This window comes from Cydia fagiglandana, chromosome Z, assembly GCF_963556715.1.
Source record: "Cydia fagiglandana chromosome Z, ilCydFagi1.1, whole genome shotgun sequence".
Classification (NCBI taxonomy): domain Eukaryota; kingdom Metazoa; phylum Arthropoda; class Insecta; order Lepidoptera; family Tortricidae; genus Cydia; species Cydia fagiglandana.
This window is the reverse complement of record NC_085959.1, coordinates 36,048,110-36,076,056: the sequence shown is the minus strand read 5'-3', so window position 1 is coordinate 36,076,056 and position 27,947 is coordinate 36,048,110. Positions and strand designations below refer to the sequence as shown.

At 36.6% G+C, this 27,947-nt stretch overlaps 2 protein-coding genes across 3 annotated transcripts in view; one reads left to right on the top strand and one right to left on the bottom strand.

Annotated features, from left to right (window-relative positions):
* The window catches only part of LOC134678644 (uncharacterized), a 123,051-nt gene that overhangs the window by 57,699 nt on the left and 37,405 nt on the right, over positions 1–27,947 (bottom strand). The gene's annotated exons all lie outside the window — the stretch shown is intronic.
* LOC134678620 (voltage-dependent calcium channel type A subunit alpha-1) overlaps positions 1–27,947 on the top strand; it is a 100,986-nt gene that overhangs the window by 47,179 nt on the left and 25,860 nt on the right. The window contains exons 3-14 of one of the 2 annotated variants that reach the window (XM_063537250.1): positions 6,419–6,553; positions 14,211–14,343; positions 15,022–15,161; positions 16,775–16,875; positions 17,795–17,950; positions 19,877–20,097; positions 21,129–21,232; positions 25,518–25,633; positions 25,753–25,812; positions 26,164–26,265; positions 26,893–26,910; positions 27,499–27,696. In XM_063537250.1, coding sequence (XP_063393320.1) covers positions 6,477–6,553; positions 14,211–14,343; positions 15,022–15,161; positions 16,775–16,875; positions 17,795–17,950; positions 19,877–20,097; positions 21,129–21,232; positions 25,518–25,633; positions 25,753–25,812; positions 26,164–26,265; positions 26,893–26,910; positions 27,499–27,696 — 1,426 coding nt within the window. In that variant the 5' untranslated portion in view covers positions 6,419–6,476. The remainder of the gene's footprint in view (positions 1–6,418; positions 6,554–14,210; positions 14,344–15,021; positions 15,162–16,774; positions 16,876–17,794; positions 17,951–19,876; positions 20,098–21,128; positions 21,233–25,517; positions 25,634–25,752; positions 25,813–26,163; positions 26,266–26,892; positions 26,911–27,498; positions 27,697–27,947) is intronic. The other variant, XR_010100214.1, reaches the window with a different exon arrangement.

The following is a 27,947-nucleotide window of genomic DNA, read 5'->3' as shown; positions in this document are numbered from 1 at the left end:
TGGTTTTGTTAAGTCATCGCCGCGCATATTTTTAAGGATGATTCACGTTAGACCGGGCCGTGTCCGGGCCGTAGCTTCCGGAGCTTACTTTTCTATGACATGACAGGCGATCACGTGATGCTTTCCATAGAAAACGATGCGCCGGAAGCTCCGGTCCGGACACGGCCCGGTCTAACTTGAGTCATCCTTTAGTTGGTCCTTGAGAAGAGGTCCTCCACAAATCCCTGATGAAGTTGAGCAGTCCGATGTGTCTGACTTTTTCTTGACCCACAGTAGGTAAAGTAAGTTCTATAAAAAATAAACTTGATATTAATATAATCTTTGTTCAATATCACGTACCTACTTACAGAAGTATTCGATATAGAATATAGTATACACGTGTATGCAGGCATACCAGCATTACAGCGAGATGCTTCACAGCGCGCTTTTCGATAAATATTCTCGCAAACACACCTTTGAAACTCGACGCTCGCCGCTCGCATCCGTGAAGGCATCTCTTACAAACATGCTAAGTAATAATGCAATCAATGCAAAGTTTATCTTAGTTAGTTAGTTTACCTAACATTTTATGCAAGTTACGAGCTAAAGACGTAAAGTTAATGTACTTATTTATCTACATCACATATTCTTATAAGGTGCAACATGAGGGTGACATTAAAAATCTACCTACCTTCTCAACTACGATGATAATACATTTATTTAAGGTTCGGTTGGACAATAGTTAAGTCTCGTTTATAGTTTACGTTTTAGCATTTAGCACATAATATTATAACGTTATATTTAATATAGATAAACAAGTGATTTTTAGTGTTCCGTATTTAATAAGTGATTTGGCTACATTACAAATGCAGTCGCTTTTCTATGGATGCATCGTGAGTACAATGTGAAAATACGTTAAACGGACTGATTTCTAATTTAACACAGTGAGTGTTTGCGACATTTGTTCTTTTACAAGTACCTAGTTATTTTTTGTCTTGGCATGATATACGAGTAAATACATCGGTAATCTAAAATGTATAAAGTACCGAATCGGTGCTAAGTACATTTTGTGGACTATAACGTCTACCGTATTCGCATTAGGTTGTTCAGTGTCCACTCGCTTCAATGTTTACCAATCCAAAAGATCGACGATGCACAAATACCTAAGACCATAGTCTAATAATATAAAACATGGTCTTCTCTTCCCAGAGTGACACAAGCCTACGTCACAATAACATGGCCGCTATATATAGCGCTATCGCATATTATCACATAGCGCTGTCGCATGATGACGTAGGCTTGTGTCAGTCAGGTGACCTAGAAAAGACAGGAAGAGAGTACCAGGCGGAGTATATTATTATACCATGCCTAAGACATATGAGCCGGCTACACTGCGATTGCCTCTCCGATATTAAAAAGGCCAAGCACACGAACATTCCATCTGACTTAACAGTTTGTTTATTTATTGCGAGCTTACTGGAATAGGTTAGTCAAATCTGTGTAAAATAGTATCCTAACACTTTTGAATGATTCACGGTTAGTTTCACTATTAGACTTATATCGACCGGGATATGAACCATGATGTCCGTGATTACCTTTTACAAACAAACAACTACATAAGTTAACTTTTTATACAAAAGGTAATCACGGATCACATCCCGGTGGATATAAATATAGAGAACTAGATTATTTTTATTCTGTTGAAATATAACAACATCATTTGTTCATTTTTAAACCCTATTTCAACACTGTTACAGTTGTTAATTACTACAACTAGCGATGTAAACAGTCGCATCCGTTGCATAGTGCCTACGGTTGTTTACGATCAAACAGGCGATCCGGAGTCTGTAATTTAGCGTTTAGCTGCAGGCCGTGGTTTCCCTTTTACGATATTCCGGTGTAACCAATGTAACGGAACCTCCAGATAGTTAACAAATATCTGTAAATGGAGTGCGCTCTTGAACTATTTCCGCTGAACAGTCAGCTCACTAGTGCTCGGCAACCGTTTGGAATGTTAACCCAGGTTTCGCGGGTCGCGTAGCATACATCCGATCGATGTGTTTGCCTGTCTTTTGTCTACGGACGATACTAGCAATATACTAGTGGCTCTGAGAGCTGTAGACCTCCTGACACGGGTCGTAACCGGTATTTTACAGTTTTTGGAATATCTTTCTTACCTAAATAATTTACCTTTTTCTTTTTTATTTTAAAATTGATGTTTATTTACCCTATTGTGCTTATTGTGTTTTTTCCGTTCGTTGCTGTAGGGTTTGTTTTTTGGAACAATAAATGACTTTAAAGACACAACTCGACTCTTTTGAATTTATGATAGAAAGGACAAAAAAGTTACGGTAAGAAATCATTAACCGATTAATGATGAAGGAAATACCGATATCCGACCCATGCCTCACGATAAGCTTCAAAACCTTTTAAAAAAATACTCCGTTGAGTCATTATGACAGCGAACTTACAATGGTCTTAAGTCCTTACTGGTAATTAAGTCCAACTTCCACCATGTTGAATATTTTCCAAACGAAACAACAGAAAATTTCTGTATGACTACCAAACGACCTCACAAAATTTCACGAGAATCGGTTGAAAAATGCAACTTGCAGAGGAGAACACCCGGACCCACGAAATCATTTTTCCCAAGCTGAAACGGAGACCTTCTCTAATGCTCGGTAAATTATATTAGTTTGAAATTCTTGGTAGCTTGGTATGTTAGAATGCAGAATTCCAACTCATCCTACACTGGAAAAGCCTTTATTATCGCATCGTAAATAGTTGGGTTAAAGTTAAGAACAATTCACAAAGAGAGCGTGTTCTTATTTCATAACAGGCTGCACAGTGTGATAAATTATCCAGATAAATGTAATATTTGATACAATAACGGTCAAGATATAATCAATTAGGTATCACAAAATAGTAGCAATATAATAGCCCATATGGCTATCTCCGTCTCCTTTTGCCACTTTCTCGAGTGGAATGAGATATCTCATTCCACTATTACATATATTTATTAATAATGACCCGCCTCGACTTCGAACGGGTTACAAAAAACCTTAACAAATTACACACTTAAACCTTCCTCAAGAATAACTCTATCGATAGGTGAAAACGGCATCAGCGCATCAACAGCGTTCAGAAGTTTTCGAGTTTATCGCGAACATACAAACACACAAACAGACAGACGCGGCGGGGACTTTGTTTTATAATGTGTTTACGCGCTTGCGAATACCTACGGTAGGTAGTAACACGGAGAGCAATCCCTATACAACCTACATTTGATCGATCCATGATAACATCGCGTAGCATGTACTGTCATTAACGTCATTATAATATTATGTTTTTATACATTATAAATATTATAATACCTTTTACAGAACTATTTAGAAAGAATAATAAATAAATATTATTGGACATTTTTACACAAATTGACTATGCCCCACGGTAAGCTCAAGAAGGCTTGTGCTGTGGGTACTCAGACAACGATATATATATAATATATAAATACTTAAATACATAGAAAACAACCATGACTCTGAAACAAATATCTGTATCATAATACAAATAAATGCCCTTACCAGGATTTGAACCCGGAACCATCGGCTTCATAGGCAGGGTCACTACCCACTAGGCCAGACCGGTCGTCAAATGTAATGAAATGTAATTAAAATCAGATAAACAAATGCTGCGTTTCTAATACCAAATATTTTTATTTGTAAGTGTAAAACCTTTTGACGTCGCCAGTGAATTTCACATAAGTATAGTCTTCACCAACCCCGTGTCCCGATAAATAAACAGAATCCTAATCCAGTTCACTTCAAAACATCTATTAGACAAGCCTGATAACACATGCGTCGTCGCAATCAGAAGGTAGGTCAGCCGACTAGGTCGCCGATTGCTCTATTATTGTTTGAGAACACGCGTAGCGAAGACCCAGTCGGCCGACGAGTTGCAGTCCTCCCACGCCGTACGAAAAAGCCTTAACTTATTCAAGTCTCATGGTTACTTACGGCCGTTTGGTTCTGAGCAGCAAAGTGGGAGCCGGGCGAGCGGAGGCTGCAAGCGCATTCCCGCCCTGGCTCTTGGGCGCTGCGTTCGTGTCGTGACGCTTCGCTCTTATTGGTCTGTGCTTGTGCCCACCCCAGTTGATTTGGCTAAGAGACCATTCGTGGGTGTATAAGTGACTAAATGCAGTGCTTCTCGCAATGGGACTTTGCGCAATTACCTAAATTTTCAAGTATCGATTTGAGTTCGCGGTCGCCTATCAAGTAAATAGATCGGTGAGTGATTTCAGCCATAGTCTGCCACGAGAAATTTAATATACCTATAGGTAGGTTACCTATCTGACAGAATATTAGGTCCAGTGTAAAATTTTCGCTATATTTACTCAGTCCTCTATGACTCAACCAAGGAAGGAAGTAAGAAGTAGGAAAACTATTCTTAGTAGAAAATAGGTAGGTATTTTATTACCTACAGCAGAACCCGCTTGAATACGATCACATTTACTACTATTTGCAACGGTTCCTGCAACTTGTTTTCATACAGTTCATCACATCACTATTAATTCTGGTCCCTTCAGAATAAACATCGGTATCAACGTTCAACTTTCATGGCAGAGTACGGTTTGCATAAAAACCAATACAAACAAATACATCTAGTAATTTGTTATAAACAAAAAGAACGACGCTAAATTTTTTTTTAAGTTTTTAAAACTTTAAATAAATTACTAAAATTTGTGCCGTGGATTTTGCAGTCATTATTTAACGTCTATTAGAATAAAATTAATCAATTTTAAATGACTTACCTCAGTCAGTGTAGAAAGGTCCACACTGACTGAGGTTATGGGAAAGTGAGTCGAGTACTGAAAATTATCGAACACATTTTTTAATTACATTTGTTGGTTGTTGGTATTTTGGCTAAAATAGAGAGTTTATAATTTGTATAGTATTATTTATTTTAACCAGGGTTGTTACATATTATACGATGTTACACGAGTAAGTATCTACGAATAAAATAGTAACTCAACTTTTGATTTCCGGTTGCGAAGAATTTTTTTACTTAAACTATTGCACTTGTTTCACGCGGATTAAAAGCGGCTCGATTTTAATGTTTGTGATAATATGAGGCAACATTTATCCAAGACCCCTATTCGACAAGCGACGTTTGACGTATAGTGTTGATTTCCCGATGATGTGGGAAAAATCATAAGTTCTCGAATACGTACAATGTCAAAATTTGACATTAACAATCCACAGTTAGGGTGACAAGCAAACCAAACCGAACCACCCTTAGTTTAGAGTTGAGTTTTGGTTGTACCAAATGATATTATCCACCGTTGATGGAATCAACACTCAGTATGCAATAAAATCAACTGTTGATTTGACGTGGATGCGAAATCTGACAGTTGTACATGTCGAATTTGGCCCGGAGCCTCATTGTCACATCTGGTTATCACCGGTTGGCCCGGAAGAGGTATGTTTCCACGTATCTGTCGAAATAGTTTTGTCCTTGAAGGAGCGTTTACTCGATTAAATCCATGTGCAATTGTGCAACGCACGTTACATCGAATCATACCTTCATATTGCCGAATAACATTTGTAGCTGCTCCATATAGGATTCGGCATCGGTCGAACATAATACCTAATAATTTAAACAAATGGTTGTTATATTGATTGCCCCATAGATCTTCTACGTGTTCTAAAGTCAGTTCTTCAAAAGTTCCGTTAGCTAATTCGGTTATTGTTGAACGGTTTGTCACCTCCAATAAGAAGCAAATAAATGTGACTGGATAAATACTAGTTCCATCCAGGGGGCCGATTTTTTAATTTCGATCACTCGATTTCGTCACTCGAAAATCGGTGGAAAACGGCGAAAACCTAATTTTTGAAATACGGACGCTCGATATTTGAAATCTAGTGGTATTGGCCACTCGATTTCAATTCTATTAGTAGAATTTAAACGCCTAGTAGTGGAGATATCATTTAACAAAATACACGAAATCGAGTGGTCGAATTTCAAAAATCGGCCCCCTGAGCTCAAACAAAAACATTTACCACATTTTTCCTACGGAATCCGACGTTTCATCAACACAGACAAATCATTTTGTTTTACAATTTTTGTCCGATTTCAATTTTGTGTTTTTTTTTTGTCACAGGGTTTACTAAATGTTGGTTTTCTTTTTTGCATTTGCGAAAACAGAAAATAAAATATTACCCAACCGATATAATACGAGTAAATACCACACAGTCAAAATATCAATTCAGCATGGAATCTCATTTCTGACTTTTGTATTGCCAATAATGTAATTTATCTAGGCATAAAATCCTCACAATAAACTGGATCACCTGAGACCTAATAATAATAAAAAATGTAATTTACCAATTTTTATACATGTAAATGCAGTTGTATTGACGTGCTGGTGCTGCGTTTCCAGGTTGGCGGCAGCGCAGGAGGCGGCGGGCGCGCAAGCGCGCGCGGCGCCAGCTGATACCATGGGCGGCGCGCATCAGCCCGCTACTCCGGGGCCCACCTCGCTCTTCATACTCTCCGACGAAAATCCTATACGGAGGTACGTCCATATTACTAGCAACTCTTAGGGCTGATTTAGACGGCGCGCAAACTCTCATGCGATTTTAGTTACATTGCGGACTGTTGGTTACGTCCAATTCAACCGACCAATCAAAACCCGCAATGTAACGAAACTCGCATGCGAGTTCCCCCATCGTCTAAATGAGCCCTTATATGCATGATGAATAGAAGAAGTACGTACGTGTACAGTCAGCATTTAATAAATAGGGATAGCCAGTGGCCAAATATATATCAGAACACATTCCTACTTCTATGGTAAAAAAGGTTGGTTACGAAAAATATTGGCCACTTTGGCTGTCACTATGTATTTCATGTTGCCTTAACCTACAAGTCGTACAGTCAGCAGCAGAAGTTGCTAAGCGGGCGAGGTGTTCAATTACCTTGACACGCTCTTATTCTCTTGACAATAAAGTCGCGTCAAGATTGTTTTGACCACATGGCCCGCTTGGCAACATCTGCTGCTGACGTACAATCATAATCAACAGCCTATATTTTAACGAATTGAGATATATCTCTACACTACAGTCCGCTTCCAAATGTATCAGTATTCAGTATTCATTTATTTCTTGCTACCATGGTACATTTTTGGGTAGTATTTACATATTTCATATGGTATCACATGGACCCTGAATAGGGTGCAGCAAATACAAATATAAATACAAATCAGCTACACTTAACTCAGATTTTAAACATGAAGTCAAATATATCAAAAATGAAAAGCAATATCTTTATGCTAAAGTCACTAGTTTTAATATTTCACTGGCATATAAACGCGATAACTTCACGATATTATCCGCCTCTAGACTGAAGTGCCGGGAAACGCAAAGCTATTACCCATTATGGATATTGCAGTAGCGGCATTAGGACAGTTTCAGCGTACCGTATTGCATATAGCACATAGACCAATGCATGACACAGATAATTTGATAAAAAGTTACCATATGTAAGTAACATATATCTGAAAGATGGGCTGTTTTTTGAAACGTGCGTTTTCTCAGAGTTAAGACCTAGCTAGATCCATTTTTCGGCCCCGAAAACCCGTTAGAGCTGTTTCAGAGATCCCTGAAATATATATACATATTTTTTTTTTTATCTACGTATTTAGAAGGAGCCTTTATCTATGGGACATGTCGGCTCCGTTGGGCCTCTACATTACATTACTCTACATTACATTAGTGTTGCTAGATATCAAAGAAATGGTACACGAACTTCGCATGTTTAGATAGGGGTTCCGCCAATATAGACTGGAAAACCCCAACATCTGTTGCTGTATAGCCCCCAGCTTCAAATAATTGTGCCCTCTTGTCCCGAGTTCGAACACATTCCATTAAGAAGTGCTGTACATCCTCCACAGAGTCGCAGATATCGCAGTTCGGCGACTCTGCTTTCCTCATCAGATGAGCAAACTTATTTAATGGAATGTGTCCGGACCGAAGCCTGTGAGCACGTACAATATTCGCCCGGTTTAATTCAGCAACTTCCCACCAGGGTATCCGAGGAGGCTCACATTGAATGGTCTTGTACCAGATTCCTTTCTCATGCGATCTTATATATACATATAAATAAATAAATGTACCTACAAGAATTGCTCGTTTAGGGTATTAGGTAGATTTAGGTTTAATGTACTTAATACGTACTATGACACATTTGACTGCAAACGCTTTAGCCAACATATTTACACTGCAAATTTGACCTGGTCTTTTATAAATGGTTCAAGAACTTCCAATTTTCATTCAGCTAACTATATTGAACAACAACAAAGGTAATATACAGTTCACTTGCACTGTGAAAACTATATGGATGTCAGAATAATTTAGAGCGAATAAGATATTCAGAGCCCTCTTTAAAGATTGAATTACGAGCAAAAAGCGTAGGCGGCTCTTGTTGTTGGCGATGCAGGCTTGAACTCTATTCTTGATGTTGGCAATTTGAAATGAGTGAATGAAACTATTATTAGCGTCTCATGTTTGGCTTAAATAACTGTATGTATTTATGGAAGGCTAGTTAGTTGAATCTTATTTCGATAATATGACCAATTATTTTATGCGTTTTTATTTTCCAAGTATAATAAACATGAAGGTACTTGAATGTACTGAAATATTAGGTTGCCAAAGTTGGTTGGTTGGTTGGTTGGTTGGTATTTAGCTGTCGGGATAAATTATATTTTAACACGTTCACTGCCTGTGACATGCTCGGCGGGTTCTTAGGCGTATTTCGCTATAAGGCACTGATCCCACCGCGAGCTAGTAAGCTATGAGCTATCGGCTATAAACACGAACAAAAGATAAGCACTCCCGTGTAAATAAAAGAGACACGGCGATATTTATAGTTACTCGCCCAGCGGTGAGCTATAAATATCGCCGTGTCTCTTTTATTTACACGGGAGTGTTTATCTTTTGTTCGTGTTTATAGCCGATAGCTCATAGCTTACTAGCTCGCGGTGGGACCAGTGCCTAAAGCGGAAGGAATACATTATCGGCTACAAGTATACCGCGCAGATCGAGGTGGCAGTAGATATGTTAATATAAGAAATGATATAATTTCTAAAGGAATAAACACTTGCTCTTTGTTACAGCGGTTACTTCTTTATTTTTGATGCCAGGAAAAACTAAGCATAATTTTTCCCGGGAATGAAATTATTTTCTCTAGTTTTCTGTCAAAGGCGCTGATGACTTTAATAAAAAGCATTTTCTTTACTAGAGCATTTAGCTAATGGAAAACATATTTTACCTTTTACAAGTTTTTAATTCACTTTCCTCTGTAGAAAAATATTTTACAGTACATATGGTCCTATTTTCCCGCACTAGTGCGTAAAATAGCACTTTTCGTGCGATGTCAAAAGTTTAAAGGGCCATATGTACTGTAAAACGTTGTACGATACACGTGCGAAAAGGTAATTCGCAACTCGTGTCGATTTAAAACACTCCCTTCGGTCGTGTTTTAATTTATCGCCACTCGTTTCGAATTTCCTCTTTTCCGCACTTGTATCGTAATAGTACATTTCGATGCTAGTGCGGAAGGTATGTCATTACTTCACGAGTACCGAGATATCTTGCCACGAGCCGCAGGCGAGTGGCAAGACTCGGGACGAGTGAAGAATGACATTTCCGCACGTGTATCGAACGACGTTTTTTAATACAGTTGCGAAAAAATAAGAAAAACATTGTTAATCGTACACTAAACAAAAGTGGTAACAGTGACAGCTCGGTTAGACGTCGTCTTTAAGTATATTATATCTATGGGCGTTTGACAGCTATTCCGTTCCATTCAGTCAACTTATTAAGAACGGAATTTTCAATATTGAATATTAAAAAATAAACGTGTTATAATGATGAAGAGGTAAGTAATTAAATATGAAATATGTAATATTTTTCGTATTCTTACATTAACGGTAGGTTTTTATGCTGATTACGACGTTTAAAGGAAACTAATATTAACACTCATCAATAAGTAGTCGTTAAAATAGTTATTTTTAATACAGTTGCTCAAAAAGTGCTACTTTACGTAGCTGTTTAGCGTGCGGAAAGTTGGTTATCTCGAACTAGTGCTTTTTACTTTTCCAATTTTTTTAAATTTATACTTGTTCCAATTCACGACTACTTATTGATGAGTGTTAATATTAGTTTCCTTTAAACGTCGTAATCAGCATAAAAACCTACCGTTAATGTAAGAATACGAAAAATATTACATATTTCATATTTAATTACTTACCTCTTCATCATTATAACACGTTTAATTTTTAATATTCAATATTGAAAATTCCGTTCTTAATAAGTTGACTGAATGGAACGGAATAGCTGTCAAACGCCCATAGATATAATATACTTAAAGACGACGTCTAACCGAGCTGTCACTGTTACCACTTTTGTTTAGTGTACGATTAACAATGTTTTTCTTATTTTTTCGCAACTGTATTAAAAAACGTCGTTCGATACACGTGCGGAAATGTCATTCTTCACTCGTCCCGAGTCTTGCCACTCGCCTGCGGCTCGTGGCAAGATATCTCGGTACTCGTGAAGTAATGACATACCTTCCGCACTAGCATCGAAATGTACTATTATCTTTCTTGTATGTATATAGGGTACATTTAGTTAATGATTTTCACAGTATTTAATTCTTATTGAGAGCCTATTGTGGCCCACGGCTGGGCAAAGCCTCCCCCCGTTTCTTTTTTCATTCCTCCCGGCTTTGAACAGTTTTCGGCCATTCTTTCAAAAAGGAGTCATTGGATAAGCCTTTAAAACATGTCACGAACATTTTTTTTTTGTAATTATGTACCTTTTGTTACGTTGGAACAGTGCAGGTCAGCAGAAGTTCGCAATGTCTTAAGAAATGTTTCCGTAAACAAGTTTGTAGGCCAGTGCAAATCGATATCGCATCTGTGTCAACGAGCTCACAGCTGAACGTGCCGCACTGCCGTCACAAGAATGTCATTTTAGTTCGGTTTAGCAGAAGTAGGTAGCTAAGCGACGGCGGCGGCGTTTCCATAATAAACTGAACAAGTACCTACCTACTTATATACTTATAAGTAGATTTCATTAAATCGCTTTTAACATTAACATAAAGTTAAATCTATCTAACTATGGATTAGTCATCTACGATAATTCGGCAATGTGCTCGCAGAATGGTCTTAAGTATTAAGCAAAACTTTATGTCACATGTCAATCAATAATAAAGGCTTAGAATTATACGCTCCAAATATTACGTTCTGAATAAAATATCGCAGTTGAAAAAAAATTCACCCAATCTATCAATTATTTTAATGAGATTCATATCATAATTTGCAAATAATAACGAACTGTAAAAACTAATTATTGTTAGTTCACATTAAATAAGTAAAGTTTCCATGTAAAACATCTTTAAAGAGGCAGAGGTAAACAACTGGTTTCAAGAAATTGTTTGCCATGATTCTTAACAACATTATTTTTGTTAGGGCTCTAAATAGCCAACTAGGAAATCTTCTAGTTTTGCCCGTATTGAAACATCAATTTTGGATTATGTGAATATTTTAAGAATTAGTCGTTACGAAATAGGTACCACAAAAATGTTAGGTAATTTTATGTAATAAATTAATGTCATGACTGCCTTTTTTATGAACTTTTAGATACTCAAGTATATAAAAATAATGTTTCGACAACAAAAAAGGTTTACAATCCCTGATCCAGTCCGCCTTTTGTACAGTTGTATTATCTTGTTAGCAATATAAATTTAAAAAAAATCTAGAGTCAAATGTTATCTGGAATGTATAATGCAGATACTCGTAAATTTCAATTAGTTAATACGTTATATCGTCTTAAAATTCTCATAATAAGAAATAGGAAAGTAATCTCTGAGATATTTCGGGTATTCACGGTTCATAACTAAATAGGGTTGCTTTAAAGTGCCATTATGTCCATTCTTTTGTGCCGAGTCGTCACTTGTGTCAGCAAAGTGCGACATTAAACCTATAACCGAAACCCTACCTCCGCCACGAAAATAGAAACGATCCGAACAAATTATCTCGTCGGTGGCGCTAGCAACGAGGACCGCCATATAAGTGTGAAAAACTAATGTATGGCGGTCAACGCAGCGAGCGTGGGGGACGAAGGGTTAGGGCTGATTTAAACGGCGTGCGAACTCGCATGCGAGTTTTATTACATTGCGGGTTTTAATCGGTCGGTTTAATTGGACGTAACCCATTGTCCGCAGTGTAACTAAAATCGCATGCGTGTGTTCGCGCGCCGTCTAAATCAGCCCTAACTGTGGCTTCAGGTAAAGGCATGTGTTTTGTTTAGTTCACTTTGATAAATAGCGAAAATATAATAGAAGTTTTCACTTACTAATGTGAGAGCCAGTGAGAGCTGACATATTGAAAAATGTTTGTCTTTAATAACACCACATTTTAATTAAAAGCCCTTTTTATCGCTGTGACGATTTATTTTTGTTAGAGGGCGATTTATTTTTGTTAGAGGGCGCTTTATGTAACTCTTATCATCAGACCCAATATTACTCAATTACTTAATATATTTTCAATCTCAAATAAGTTGATTATTTACCATTGCTGTATAATTGGAAAAATGCTAGGCGTGGGCGGTAAACATGTTAGGTCTACATCTAACATGTTGTTTACGATGTTGTATATTCAGTGTGAAATATTTCTAGGGAATGAGCTGAAAGGATAGTGTTATCTAAGTGATCTACAATAGAGTTATTTTAATCATAAAGCTGGATTACAAAGTAAAACAAAATCATTAAAATGAAATATTTCAATATCAGTGACAACCCTACAAAGTTATTTATTTACATTTTAAATTGACACATGTCATCTCATTCAATAGGATCTACTTGCTAGGGTTGAAACAGATTTTTGCAGTAACGTATATCTCAAAAACGGTTAGATTTAACGTGATTATGATTAATAAGTGAAAAATAAAGTAGGTAGCCTAAATAATGCCCTGTTTGCTTAAAAGTTCTTCGTTCTGTTCCACCCGATATATCTATGTAGTAGAATGCACTAAGTAGGTACCTACTTAGTATTACTATTAGATATATTAAGCGTAGAGTACTTTAACTTGATAACGTAAAGGTTAGAGCTTTTCCCTGAAGACCCTTTCCTATACACTTCATCAGTGCCTTGTCATTTGCTCAGGCTGATACTCCACTATATTAATGGCCACTTAGCGCGCATAGTGTAACCTTTAGGTACATTTATTTATTATACGTAGGTAGTTTATTATACGTAGCAATATGCCCTATAACTATGTAAGCGGTGTGCTTACATGCCCACAATGTTCGCGAACTTTTACTAACAAGATCGGCTACATCAGCCACTTGCGAGCACACCCGCTATAGCAACGGAGTTGACAGCAGTCGCCGTGGCCGAAGCGACCGTGGAGTTATTACTATTACTACGTAGCAATGGATGAACCGATCGTTAAATATACTCGTAAAGCCTCTAGTTGCTTACGACGGTGTTCTACTAAATTGCTGTTATGGGGGTTAAGTGCATTATCAAGCCAACACCGATCTAATGCGACATGTATAGAAAGCTGATAGAGCAGACGTGATGTAATTAAACACCCTATAAGGTCCTATTATAACAGTATAATAGGACGTCGTGACGCGTTACCGTCAGCTATACAATTGCACATGCATATTCTAGGTACTTAAAAAGTATGTAAGGCTTATCTAAGACTGTTGATTTAAAAAGGTGCCCGGTGCCCGCCTTAGCAAGTAGTCTAACTTAACTTTACTATGGGTAGATACGGCAAAAAAGCATCATTCGCGAGAGGAATTGCGAATGTGCTATAGTTATTGGCCACTACTTAATAATTATATAACTATAGCAGTAACCCTATATATCTAGATATAAAAAGTAACTTACGCTAAAAGCTGCCGCATTTTAAAGTCCTTATGTCATTTATTTTTACAATTACAAAAAATTAATTTATCGAATTAACTCAATATAAAGGATGGATGCAGTAGGAACATTTTATAGACTAGTGCTGTGATTGATTCTAATTTATAGATCGACGACTCCTGGCTTTTCCTGTGATTCCATGATGTTGACATTACAAATGAACAAAAATCACGTAATCTTATATTAAGAAACATATTCAGTTAATATATTGGTCTAATAAATTGGCCTTTATTTCCAGGTACACAAAGTTCATCATTGAGTGGCCACCCTTCGAGTACGCGGTGCTGCTTACCATCATAGCCAACTGCGTGGTGCTGGCGCTGGAGGAGCATTTGCCCAACGGCGACAAGACCATCTTAGCACAGAATCTGGTAAATTGTGCCTTATTGTTGACATCTTAGATTGTATAATATTTCAACAATACTATCTAACGGACCTGCTACATAGCGCATGCGTGGTTACTTGAGATAGCTGTTATTATAGTAACTACAACACTTAAAACATTAAGTAAACTGATGGTAATTAAAAAAAATCTTACTAATGTAAATACGAAAGAGTAGAATTTGTAAACTTACTTATAACATACATAAGAAGTAGCTTTTTATTATTATTCGGCAATATCAAGAAATACATGCCCGGTTAAGTCAGTTTACTGTTTAATTCTGAATACTTATCACGCCTGAATAACTTTTCCAGCATCAATGGTGGCCACGTCTGTCTAGTCTTACTGCCTGATTCGGGCTATGCTTATAAGAAGTCACAGCGGTACTATACCTATATGTCAGTGTCAAAAGTGACATTTCTTCAACCAAAACTCGTCACTTTCGACACTGACAGATCGGTATCGTACCGCTGTGACTTCTTATAAGCATTGTTCGAATCGGGCCGTTATTAACTTCAAGCAGGATCCTCAGCAACAAGCCTATAACTTCGTTAAATAGTATCATTACATAATTAGTAACCAAGCGTGTTTGATGTCCCACCGTTAGATAGTATTGATTGCCTGATTTAATTAAGAGAAGTTCTTGACACCTTTGTTTTTGTTACAGGAAAAGACCGAGGCGTACTTTTTAGGAATATTTTGTGTAGAAGCCTCGTTAAAAATTTTAGCTTTAGGTTTTGTTTTACACAGGGGCTCGTATCTTAGAAACGTTTGGAACATTATGGATTTTTTCGTTGTAGTAACCGGGTGAGTTATCAACTTTTTTTAACTCATTTATTGTCAATTTAAGTGGAAATATGGTTGCTATTGCAATGAAAAAGTAAATAAATATTTAATTTTAATTTGAAATAACGTAATTGATTATTAAGCAAAGTGTTCATTGCAAGGGCAACGTTTTTAATATAAATATGAAATACGATATTAAACTTGTTATAATGTAGGCATTCGGTTGTCATTGTTGTTTACTTGCGCCGACCACTGTTCGGTATGACGCCACTGACTGAGCTTGCTACGGCTAGGTCGATGACGATTTTCGCCGAATACAACGTCGACGTAGACCTGCGCATGTTGCGCTCCTTCCGAGTCCTCCGCCCGCTGAAGCTCGTCTCGCGGATTCCAAGTAATTCACAGTAATTGGCGAAAAGTTCACTAAATACCTAACTTATTATTGTATAGAACGTTCTCGCTAGATATTTTCGATTATCGACTTTTTTAACAGTAGATAACTAATTTATATCGCTAGTTTTGAAAATAGAACTTTTTTACAAACATTTTAGTAAAAAAAAGTAGAGTCGATTTCTCGGCATTTATTATACGGAAGTTTTGTAACAGTTTTAGAAGATGTGTGATATTTTTTTTGTCATTTATTGTTTATTATGAGAAAGTGTTTTATGTATACTTTGGATTTCGGCTACCTGTTGCATAATATACTTAGTAAGATTTTGGTATGTGTATAAAAAGGCTAAAACTTATTAAACTTAGATAAAGACTATATATTTTAGTTATTAATTGAAATATATGACGTATTTAGATTAAAATGCGTGAATTATAACATGTGATTAGATCATCAATAATCAAGACTAATTAGTGACAATACTCTAGTCTCGTAGTAACCGAAGCTAGTCCTCGTGTTTTGGTACAGAGAGGGAGTGTGCTTGGGCGGCCGCTCCGGCGGCTTGTACAAACTAACACTCGACAAGCACCTTCCTGGGGGCTCTCTCCACCGGCCTTCATGCTTTACAACCATACACTACTTGTTCTAACACACTACTAGTATATAACCTAATGACCACCTTGCCACCTGCATTGATCTAATTAAAACCAACTTTATAATTGTCCATGATCTTAGAGCTTGAAGAAAAATTATAAGTGGGTACTTAGTAAGGTATCCTTGTTTCTCTTCAGAACCTCTCTTGTTCAGTGCTCTGAAACTAAAATTTAGTTTTTATGAAGGTTAATATTTAGTATAATTTAATATGGAAACCGACTCCCAGAAAAGGAAAATAACTAAAAGCTTAATTAGTCTAATGTTGAGAATGAAACTTAGTGTTTTTTCTTTGTGCTAAATTCGCCCCACCAGACTCTTAAATTTAGTGTAGTAGTTTAGCGTCGCACTTTAGAAATTAAATTTGTTTTAGTATGGTATGGTGGTTTTAACACTACATTATATTATATTAGATACCCGCATTCAAATCAAATTACGGGGAGTATGACGTGTTCCCCGTTTACACCATATTTTGGCTAGTATTTTTTAATTTGGTCTTTGCAAACATACAGCCAGTGGAGCGAGGTCCCTGTAGTAATTTTGTTCTTAATTTAGTTGCTAGTTCATGCTATAGTATCAAGTGTGTGTTTGGCAGTATCGTCACGCTGCAGCCGAACATCGCGCCGGATGTCGACTTCAGAACCTTGCGTGCCATTAGGGTGCTGAGGCCCCTTAAATTAGTATCGGGCGTCCCTAGTGAGTTTTAGCACATTCTTAGCATAGTTTACGTTGTTACATGCACTGGCTGTTGCATAATATTGGATTATGTTTAACTGTTCATTGAATTGTCTGTTTTGGTCGCTGTGTTTTAAAGGTGACTTTTTACCATATTATTATGTACACTATGTTGTGAAAACTAAAAAAGTAATTAAGATAACTGTTTTTAAACCTAAATAGTACTTACTTAATTTTATATTAAAAACAAACTAACTAAGCATTAAACGTCAACTAATTATTTTGATTCACGTATAATGCGTAAAATAATGTAATGTAACTAACCTTTTAAACACAGCGGAAATGGTATGCGATATTTAAAAGTATTGTAATGTCAGTCATTTTTTATTCAAACCTTAACATTTCTTGAAACAAATGACACTGGCATGTACTTTAAGCATGCATAATAAATGGAGAAACATGTTAAATTTCTTCGAATGAGTAACGCGCTTTTTTTGTTATCATTTAAATTATGCAACAGCAAATATCCATTGTTCTTGTGCACGATTTGTTTAAGTTCTAACCTTATTATTTCTCATGAAAATTTAGTGATGGTTATATCCCGTTATTTCTTCATATCATTTATTTTTAAGGTGATGAATGAACATGTTTTACATCAATTTACGAACGAGCCCTTAACAACGTGTGCGTCATACTTATTTTTTCCAATCATTCATTCCGAGATAATATTATTTATACCTACACCTCCTCGACAGGTTTGAGAGTGCGATTAAAATGATGAATTCAAAGTCTGTAGGACGTCAATACGTTGTTATAAACCCACTCTTACCTCCATTCAAACTAAATAATTGCTCAACGTGAGAGTCATGAATACTGAGGCCACTGAGTAAATCTAACATATCGAGTAGTTACAATGTTTAATGCTTATTTTCCCATGTAGGTCTGCAAGTGGTGCTGAAGTCCATCATCAAGGCCATGGCGCCACTGCTGCAGATCGGATTACTGGTGCTGTTTGCGATCGTTATATTCGCCATCATCGGCCTGGAGTTCTATTCCGGGGCTCTTCATAAGACTTGTTATAATTTAGAAGATATTAGTAAGTATCTTGTCATAGGTAGTTTCATGTGCAGTTAGCATGAATGCCTGAAACTTCCTTCACATAATGCACGTTCGCACTAGATGTTGTTATGGACAATTTAGTTATCTTATCCTGAAACGTGACAAGTTCTATCATTGACTTTAATTTTCTTTTTAAAGTTACCTGTGTACTTACATTTTCTGAGAGTGTTCACTCATTATTTTCTTACCGCTAGCATAATTAAGAAATTGATGAGTGTAAGTTACCAACGTAGTATTAAATTCACAACAATACCTTGTCGCGTTTCATTAAGAGCTACTTACTATTAATTGTTAAACTGATCGATCTGTTGTAAATTTTACATTTAATAAAAAGGTGTTAAATAATTTTGAAGAAGATCAGTCTGACGATTTTTCGACATATACTTAATTAAGATGCTTTATACAATGCCAGCCATGCGAGTTTTATATAAATGTCGATGCGAATTAAAAATATCAAATCAAGCTAACTGCGAAGTTTACCAAGCGTATTACAAATCAGTTGTTAGGTTTATTATATTCGTTGTGCTACATATTCTCTTAGTTTTATTTATTTATAAATGTGCCTGTTTACCATTATGTAAATTTGTTATGTTCGGGGTTTAGTTGGACTTTATTTATCTAGTCGTCTTCCTGTTAAACGGACTTCGATTGATTTTTAAATTGAATCAATAAGTTTTGAAGAGTATTACCGTATAGTTGCGGGAAGCTCAAAGTCCGCAACATACACCTACATCAAAATCTGAAAACGAATTTATTAATATTTCCCGGAACCATTCGTAGAAGATATTTGTCTAACCAGATATTGGTACATTGTACACTATTTTATGCTGTGCGAAATGTTGTATTTAGTTCATGCTAAGCTTTATCTTTCGCTTTTTTTTGACAAAAACGTATGAAAAGCAATGAGCGATTATTATTGATGTGATGTAGCATTCTGTAGCAAGTGTTGACAGGCAAGGCTTCCGTTACCTGAAGGACAATCCCAACTTGCGAATGGATGTCAATTTTGTCAAATCTCATTTTAACATCACTCGTCCGTACATCTCGCTCATATTTTATATTTGAGCAAGGTGCACTGCGAGTAAAAAAACTAATCAATAGGTTCTACGGAAGCATTGCTTTTACTTCCATCGCAGCTGTGCCTGCGTTGTGAATGTGAAATAGTTAGTCGATTTAACAAAAAGTGTGTGATTGGATTCATTGTGCCTCAATTATAAAAATTAAGTACCTACTTAGTAGAATGACCGACACATAGCGCAGGCAAAGCTGCGATGCGAAGTTATACTTTTTAAATTAATCGTCACAATAAGAAGTACCGCTTTTTTTATTTAACTAAGCCATTTTAACCTAAAACTCTTACAACAATATTCTTGGAAATATATTTTTACCATATTTTTTGTCAATATTATATTCTCCTTTAATAATTAGAATGCAGTTAGATACTTTGAGGGTATCAACGCATTTATCGTCACCGAACCGGTTTGAATAGATAATTTTTAAAGATCTGTACAGGGTTTTGAGGCACCACTAGAGTGCTTTAGAACACTGGAGGTGTGTTCTGAAGTAATAATAGGTTATGTATTCAAAAGTGAAACTTCTTCGACCAGAAAAGTTACTTTTGACAACGTCAGATCATATCTACGGATATGAATAATCCAAATCAAATTCATATCCTGTTATTACAATCAGAATACGGCTCCTGCCTACGTTATCAGCTGATTTCCGAGTCCGAGCCTAAGCGAAACAAATGACAGTTTATTTATCGTTCTTATGACATCGAGATTTTCCTATTCGGCGTCGACAAACGCGGTGACACCCCGATAAGGCATCGAAACCAGGGTTATGCTAAAACGCGAATGTTCTCTAAACTGCGTAAGCTATAACGACGTTTCTATTTTCGCAGATGAAATAATGAATGAGGGCGACAGTGCCACGCCGTGCAACGCAGACAACAAGAGTTTGGCGCCGTTGGGGGCCAACGTTTGCGAATACGATAAGAGCACGTGTTTAGAAAAGTGGGAGGGACCGAACAAGGGCATCACGTCGTTTGATAACATCGGCTTCGCTATGCTCACCGTCTTCCAGTGTATCACGATGGAGGGCTGGACTGCCATCCTCTATTGGGTAGCCTATACCTTATATCCTTATAATATACTAAACCCGTACCCACGCTGGTAGAAAAAAAAATGTGTCCAAAAAAGAGATACATAATGTGGTTGGTCATAAGGTGCTATTGGCTTAAAAATGCAATAATAATAGGTTCTTATTTACAATGAACAACTAAGTCATATTTTTACTAAAAATGTCGCGAATGGTCATTTCCCTCTGTTATAATCGTACTAACGTGCAGAAGGTTCGCTTACCTTAGGTCAAACATAAAAAAAATTGTCCATAGGTATAACCTAATTCCGAACGTTTAAAGGTCTCTGCCCACTACAACGTATCATACCATGACCGTGCTATGAACGTATCAGGCACGGAATGTAACGCGATACGGCCTACTATGCCCACTACACCGTGTCCACATTGTACATAACGGGCTTAGTGCCCGTAGTAACCGCGCATCATCCCCGTAGCATCCGCGTTTCATCCCCTTAGTACCCGCGTTTTATTCGCGAGAGCAATACTCGTCAGAAAGAGCCAGAGAATAGTTATCAGACTGGTAAGAGCGAGCAAGAAATATAGCAACGCGTTTATAACGGGCTTAGAACGGTCACCATACGCGGTTAAAACCCGTATGCTCACCGTTTCGCCGCCTGCACGCACCGTTCTGGCAACGTTGCGTGCCATGCACGGAGCGTTTCGGCACCGGCAAAATATCCTCGCCGACTATTTTTGCCGGTCCGTGCATGGCACGCGACGGGTATGGTCGCTGACGGAACGGGCTAGTGGGCATAGTCTCATACTTTTTCATACAAAGAATATTTTTTTGCCTGACACGTTCATAGCACGGTCATGGTATGATACGGTGTAGTGGGCAGAGACCTTAAAGAGTAACTAAAAGTTCCGAATTCAAAAACAAAACAACTGCTTGTGTCTCAGGAGTCTATAAGCTAAATATGCTACATAGTTGTTACGCGTGGTCTCTTCTTACGATGAACTTATTACGTCGGGAGCATAATGTCACCTGACTAACCACATTTCAATTGTTTCAGACGAACGACGCTTTAGGCAGTGCATTCAATTGGATTTATTTCGTGCCTCTAATAGTATTGGGTTCATTCTTTATGCTCAACTTAGTTCTCGGTGTTCTTAGCGGGTAAGTTTTTAAACGTAGACATTCTTCATTATTGTAAGCATCCATCAGAGTCGCGCATCAGAGGTGTGGAGATAAAATATTCACTAATAAGAACGCAAAGAGAAACATGTGCACCAATAGAAATGCAATTTCACACAACGCAAGTGCATTCATATAGCCATATAGGTCTCTACTCGCTTTGCGACAAATAGCATAGCAAAATAGCGATTTAGATACGTTGCCAAGTAAGGATTGATCCACCTAATTCAATTTACTGAACAAAGGCTACAATTTCTTAAAAATAGTATGCGATTTATTGCAAGGTCTGCAAAGGAGTTAAGCTCGGCCACAACTACTACCGTGGCCGTACGTTTCGTTGCCATAATTATCGTTAACAGAAAAATATTTAGAAGCATTATAAATAATTTATTTATTTTAAAGTGCGAATACCGCTCTAATAAGATTCTGATATTCCAACTTGCGCTAATTCCAGTTCGTATTAAATATTTCCAACGTCATTCGTCTAAAGATTTATCAATCTAATATCAGTTAAATAATATAGTAGTAGTAGTAGTAAAACACTTTATTGTACAAAAAACAAAACAAAACAGGAAAAATAACATTCGTCATTAGTACAAAGGCGAACTTATCCCTTTAAGGGATCTCTTCCAATCTTCTCTTGTAATATAGCCTGGCAAACCAATTATTTATTTTGGTAACAGTAGAATAAAAAAAACCACAACCTTTTTGGCGTTATAAAACCTACTAGCATAAGAAAAGGACAGTATGAATTTCTGTGCCTATATTCCAATAAGCGCCGACTCTTGCTAAACTATATGTATCATGAATTCCTCGATCTAGAGAGTTCTCTAACGAAAGAGGGCGTGTGGAGAGACGGGCTCAGTTCCAGAAGGAGAGAGCCAGACAGATGTTCAATACGGACTTTACCGCTTATTTAAACTGGATCACGGAAGCAGGTCCGCTGTGTGCAGTGACGCTAGGACCCTCGAGGCGTATACAAATTTGAAATATGATGAACTTAAGACGTTATGGGACGACCGCTTCTAACTAACGTCTGGGTATTGAAATTATAGAAAATATTTTTACACCGTTTAATGTAGGTATACTATTGAATGGTTGATAAAAAAAATCTTATAAATATAGCATAATGTAGATATGGAACTATGCTATATGTAAGATATTTTTAATGACGTTTGTTTTTCGGTCCCTAGCTCTTATAATTAAAAAAATCAAACGAAGTGGCATAGTTAATAACCATCCAATTTTATAAAAATATATTCCAGAATGTCAATATCCCAGAGAGGAAAATGGGGACTACGTTTGTATGGAGAACCGGTCGTTCCCTTTCCTCTTAATCTAATCTCACTACAGGTCCCTGGTTCACCACGCTGCCAAGTGTCGCCTGACACTGACAATTCACTTTACAATGCTGGTTCAATAAATAAACTATATAGGGTAAACCCTCCAGTGAATGAACACCCCCCAGTGAATAAACAAAATCACGATTTTCGTCTAAAATAAGAAATATAGCAATTTCTTCCACTTGTCTTATTTTTTTTCTTATTAACGACTCTATTTCCTATGCAATGACAACCCGTAATAAATTTATTTTGGACAAGTTAGGATGTGACTGGCGTTTGAAGTTTACGTGTTTCTGGATTTGAAGTTTTGTATGAAAATATTAGATCCCAGATAAGAACAGTGTACGTTTGGAGCAACATATGAAGTGCTTATTTAATTTTTACCAGTACAAAGTTTAGTTATTTGGTTAGATTAAGAGTTGAACCTTCTATTTCTGTACACTTTGTCGGCGTATTATGCGATTAAGTCTTTATTTTTTATAGTTCCATTACTGGCTCATCAAATGTTCTGAAACCAGTAAATGAACAGTGTGTTCATTTACTGGTGTCGCGTAGATTTCATTTTTTTCCCAAATGTATATGTAAACGCAATCGTATTGAGCTCGTTTTTTGTGATTCTGCATAGAAAACGATTCTGATTCATTTAGCCAATATTGGTTCTATAGTCCATTTACTAGATTTGTCATGCCTATGTATGAACAATACAAAATTTGGCTTGTTCATTTATTGGATTTCTACTAATTCTATGTATGAACAGTGTAACCACGAATAATGCAGTGACAAGTTTATTATTTTAAGCATTATTTGGTGAGCATGACCCCTTTTCATCAAAATATGCACGTTGGTTCTTGTTTTAATGATTGATTTTATTTTTTCCTTTTAATATGTAACGGGTTTCTATGTTATTGGTGAATAACCGTCATTTTTTTGCATTCTAATCGGTTCGAAGTCAATATGGAGGGATAAAAAGATATAAACGCTATCGCTATACCTATTAAAATAGAGCCGGAAACGGTGTTTGTGATAAAAATGATTTTATCATGCTAATTAAAAAGAGTTAAATAATGTTCATTCACTGGGTTTTTCGGTGTTCATTCACTAGTTTTTATGTTCATTCATTAGGTTTTTGGGTAGTTTTTGGTAAATTCTGGTACAACTCAAAAACTATGAAAGTAACTAAAAATCGCAGAATTTACTTTCTTATTTATTAAATGAGGATTGATTAAATTGCAGTTAATTATTTCAATTATTAATGAATGCTGAGCAATGATTTTTCAAACTTGGATAATTGCTTAAGTGTTCATTCACTGGAGGTCTTACCCTAATATTACACCGTCGTTAAATTACTGACCCAGAAATGTACAGGAAATTGACAAGTTGGTGAAATAGGCCCCTGTTGGTGAAATTCTTTGAAATCTGAATACGTCTATGATTATACAGGGTGATTCAGGAGACGTGAGCAGGACTAACACTGCGCATTTCGTAAATTATAAGCAACTGTCTCGTATCAGTATGAGTGAGGTTAACGTTAATTTTCTAGTCATGTTGAAAAAAAAAGTTATTAATTGATCTACGACATGCATGGTTACCCTAAAATTAGAATACTAAACTACCGATATTCTGTGTCAAATTGAATGTCATCACTGTCATCACGGACTGGTTACTTTTGAAAACTCGTATCTCACTCAAGTTAGACAGTTTATTTTCTTCGTAACAAAATGCTGTCATTACGATTAATGAGGTTTTATGTTTATTAGGTCTTGTAGGGTGACCATGATTGTAGAGAATTAAATTTGATCTCACCAAAAAGTTAAAAAATAGGAAAAAGTGTGGTTGTTTCACCTAAACACGATGGTGATCGATCAATTATCAGTTACTGAGTGTGCAGGATTAGTCCTGCTCACGTCTCATGAATCACCCTGTATGCTAGTGTTTATATGCTACAAAATACAATACAATTTTGACAATTTAGCTCCTCGCTATATGTATATTTATTATTATTGCTTAAATGAAGATGACGTACATTGCTTGGATGAAGTCATATAATATTTCAGCTTCTAATTTCTTATTAAAAACTTATTATAATTCACATACGTATGTTCATTTAAACAAGTAGTAACCCACGTATAGTGCTAGTCGGTATCTCTAAACGCCAAATTTAATATAGAATATAGTTAATATCTATTCCTACGAGCAGTATTTATGATTATATTATTTACGAGTACATTGAACTGCCACCCTGTTTTATATGATAGAGTTTCATTTGTTTTTATTTCGAGATAGTTTGTCCTGGCTTGCTCGGGCCTTGTCGTGCGGCTGTAGAAACGCAAGCATATAGATAATTACACTTGTATGTCATGCATCACTCTCGCATTTACTTATGTGCTAGAAAGTGACTGGCAGGCTCACATACAATAAAAACACTGCCATACTAAACCCACTGCTATAGCTACATAAACCAGTTTAGAGCTTCTAATAATTGTCATTCATTATCATATAAAATCATTTAAATTAAATTACAGTATTTTTTTTCATTAAATATTATTTGCTGTAACTAGTACATGCCTTAGTTTATACCTATGGGGCAAGCAGTAAAATGGGCCATATATAATTTTTTTTTTAACCCAACTAGGTCAAAGCATAAGGAGGGTTATGATGGTAGTTACTTACAATGTAGACTATATTATCGTCAAAGGGAAAGTACGAAGTAGTAATCATGAGAAAAAAATGGCTAAAAATCATTAACTCAATCAACCCTCGTTCCGTTACCGCGCTTGCTTACAATTTTATTTTGACATTATATTACACCACGAGAATGCCGGATATGAACTAATTTGCAACAATATGGGTGTAATCCATTTACACATTTTACAGTTATCGCTATCGCTAGTTCTGCTAGTTATTAAGTATCGCTATCTTTACAGAGAGTTCGCTAAAGAAAGAGAGAAAGTAGAAAATAGGCAAGAATTTCTTAAGTTAAGAAGACAACAGCAACTAGAAAAAGAACTCAACGGTTATGTTGAGTGGATATGTAAAGCCGGTAAGTTACTGGACTCAACGCGCTTGCATAAATAGAAATATTATACTTTGACTCAAAAAGGGCCCGATAATCTAACGTGCGGTCATATAAAAGTTATATTAATGTGTATATATTTTCAGAGGAAGTAATTCTAGCTGAAGAAAGAACCACCGAGGAGGAGAAAATGCACATAATAGAAGGTGTGTATACTGTATAGATATGTGAGATCCAGACGCTCTAAATTTTTTTTGAATTGGTATCACATTCGTGTCGCTTACTTAACTTCTAACTCGGGTAAACCCATCTGTCAGATTATGCGATTTTGGTATTAAGAAAAGGTAATAGGGTAGATATTTGCTGAGAGGTTCAAATGGATTTACCCGAGTTTGAAGTTAAGGGGCACTTTTCGCTGGCCCAATATTACAAAGTTCTATGTTATTCAACTTACTGTCACTATGACAATGTTCAAATTACAGTTCGATAGAAGTGAAACATAGAATATTGGGCCAGCGATTTGTGAACAAAACTTAACAATCCAACTTATTTTACAGCGCGGAGGAAAGCAGCGGCCAAAAAGAAGTTAAAAAACCTCGGCAAAAGTAAAAGCACCGACACTGAAGAGGAGGAGCAGGACGAGGAGTGCGGTGACGACGGTCAGTATACCTGTCTCGCTCTCACTCGTATATCATTGTCGTGTGGCAGCAGCAAAGAACTGGTTGACATTACCTATTTTTTACCAATTTATTACTTATTATTACTAAGCTCGACGAATTGCGTTGTTCTTTGCAAAGGTAGACGCGTTTTTCTATTAATTGTTTTAACTAAGGGAAACTTTGATGTTCAACTACTAATTGTAAAGAAATAGAAAATCGTAGAGTCAGTTCTTTTTGCTGTTTTTCATCTTTTCATTTCTTACTTCCAGTAGGTACGAGTACATATTATGTAACTTTATCTAGCTGTACAAAATGAATGTTTTACTTTCGTTCAATAGAAACACATACGCGTCGATAGCGACAGTATATTATTTACTAACCTTTTCACAATAATTTCGACAATTTTTCTTTCTTGTGAATAAATAGATGGTAATAGGTTTCGTGCCTTATTATTACAGTAAATTTGATGAGTAATCTTTTCATTTACAATAGCGATTTTTGAGTCGTTTTTATTTTATTACATATAATTTTATGCGAATGTTGCATGACTGTGTTGATTTTCTTTTACACTCATTGCCACCCTACCTTTAAGTATTCGTACTCTATTTCTGTGTTGGTTGTTTACAGTTCCAAAGAAAAAGCAAGGTATGGGATCAAGCGTGATGCTGGTAGAATATTCCTTTACAACTTCTATGTAGTCAAAATAGTATAGTCATAGTCGTAGAATAGTGACCCCTTTCAGATCCCGATAAAGCGCCTTTACGTGCACAAAGACTTCCATGTGGCGTAAAGTCGTTTAGTACCTTCTATGACGTCCTTGCTATTCTTTCATCTGTTGGTATATTTCCCACTGTCCATGTTAACTAAAGCTTGATAGACTTGGGCTTTAGATCCTTACAGCAAAAAGGTTACCTTACAGCGTGACTTGAAAGAGGCTAGAAATAACATGACGAATATTCCCAGAGGGTCAAAGATTTACGAGCAAAGAGTCGAATTCGAGCCGTTATCGAATTTCGACACTGGCGGTGCCAATTACTACAGAGCCTAATTCGGGCACGTTGAGAACATCGCCAACGCTAGAAACATCAACGACATTTAGCTGAATGACGCTAAAATCCCAGTTCTTCCTATAGCTAATGTTGATGCTAGCCAATTGGTCGGAATTGTAAGCTTATTCATTAGGCTCGCATGAAGACGAAATATATTTTATTAATGGTTCACTTGTGTTTTTAGGTTTTTTGAAGAGCAAGACGCGATCGGTGGGCAAGTGTGCAGACTTCTGGCGGGCGGAAAAGAGATTTCGTTTTTGGATCCGGCACACGGTCAAGACGCAGTGGTTCTACTGGTTCGTCATTGTGCTGGTGTTGTTCAACACGATATGTGTCGCCGTCGAGCATTATAAACAACCAAAATGGCTGACCTCATTTTTATGTAAGTATTTCAAATTTAAGAACCTAGACATTTATATAGTAATTTCGTAGCATAATTTTCGTAGCCGTTAGTTATGCATACAAAAATGATGAGGCAGTATTTATCTTTTATAATTATGATTCTAATTGATTTAGACACAATCGTATAGTAAGTACCTTCTTAGTTCTAGACAACCTAACATTTACCAAACGTTTTAATTTGTCAACCGACTATAGCATACTTGGTCATAAACATTGGTTCTCGCGATACAA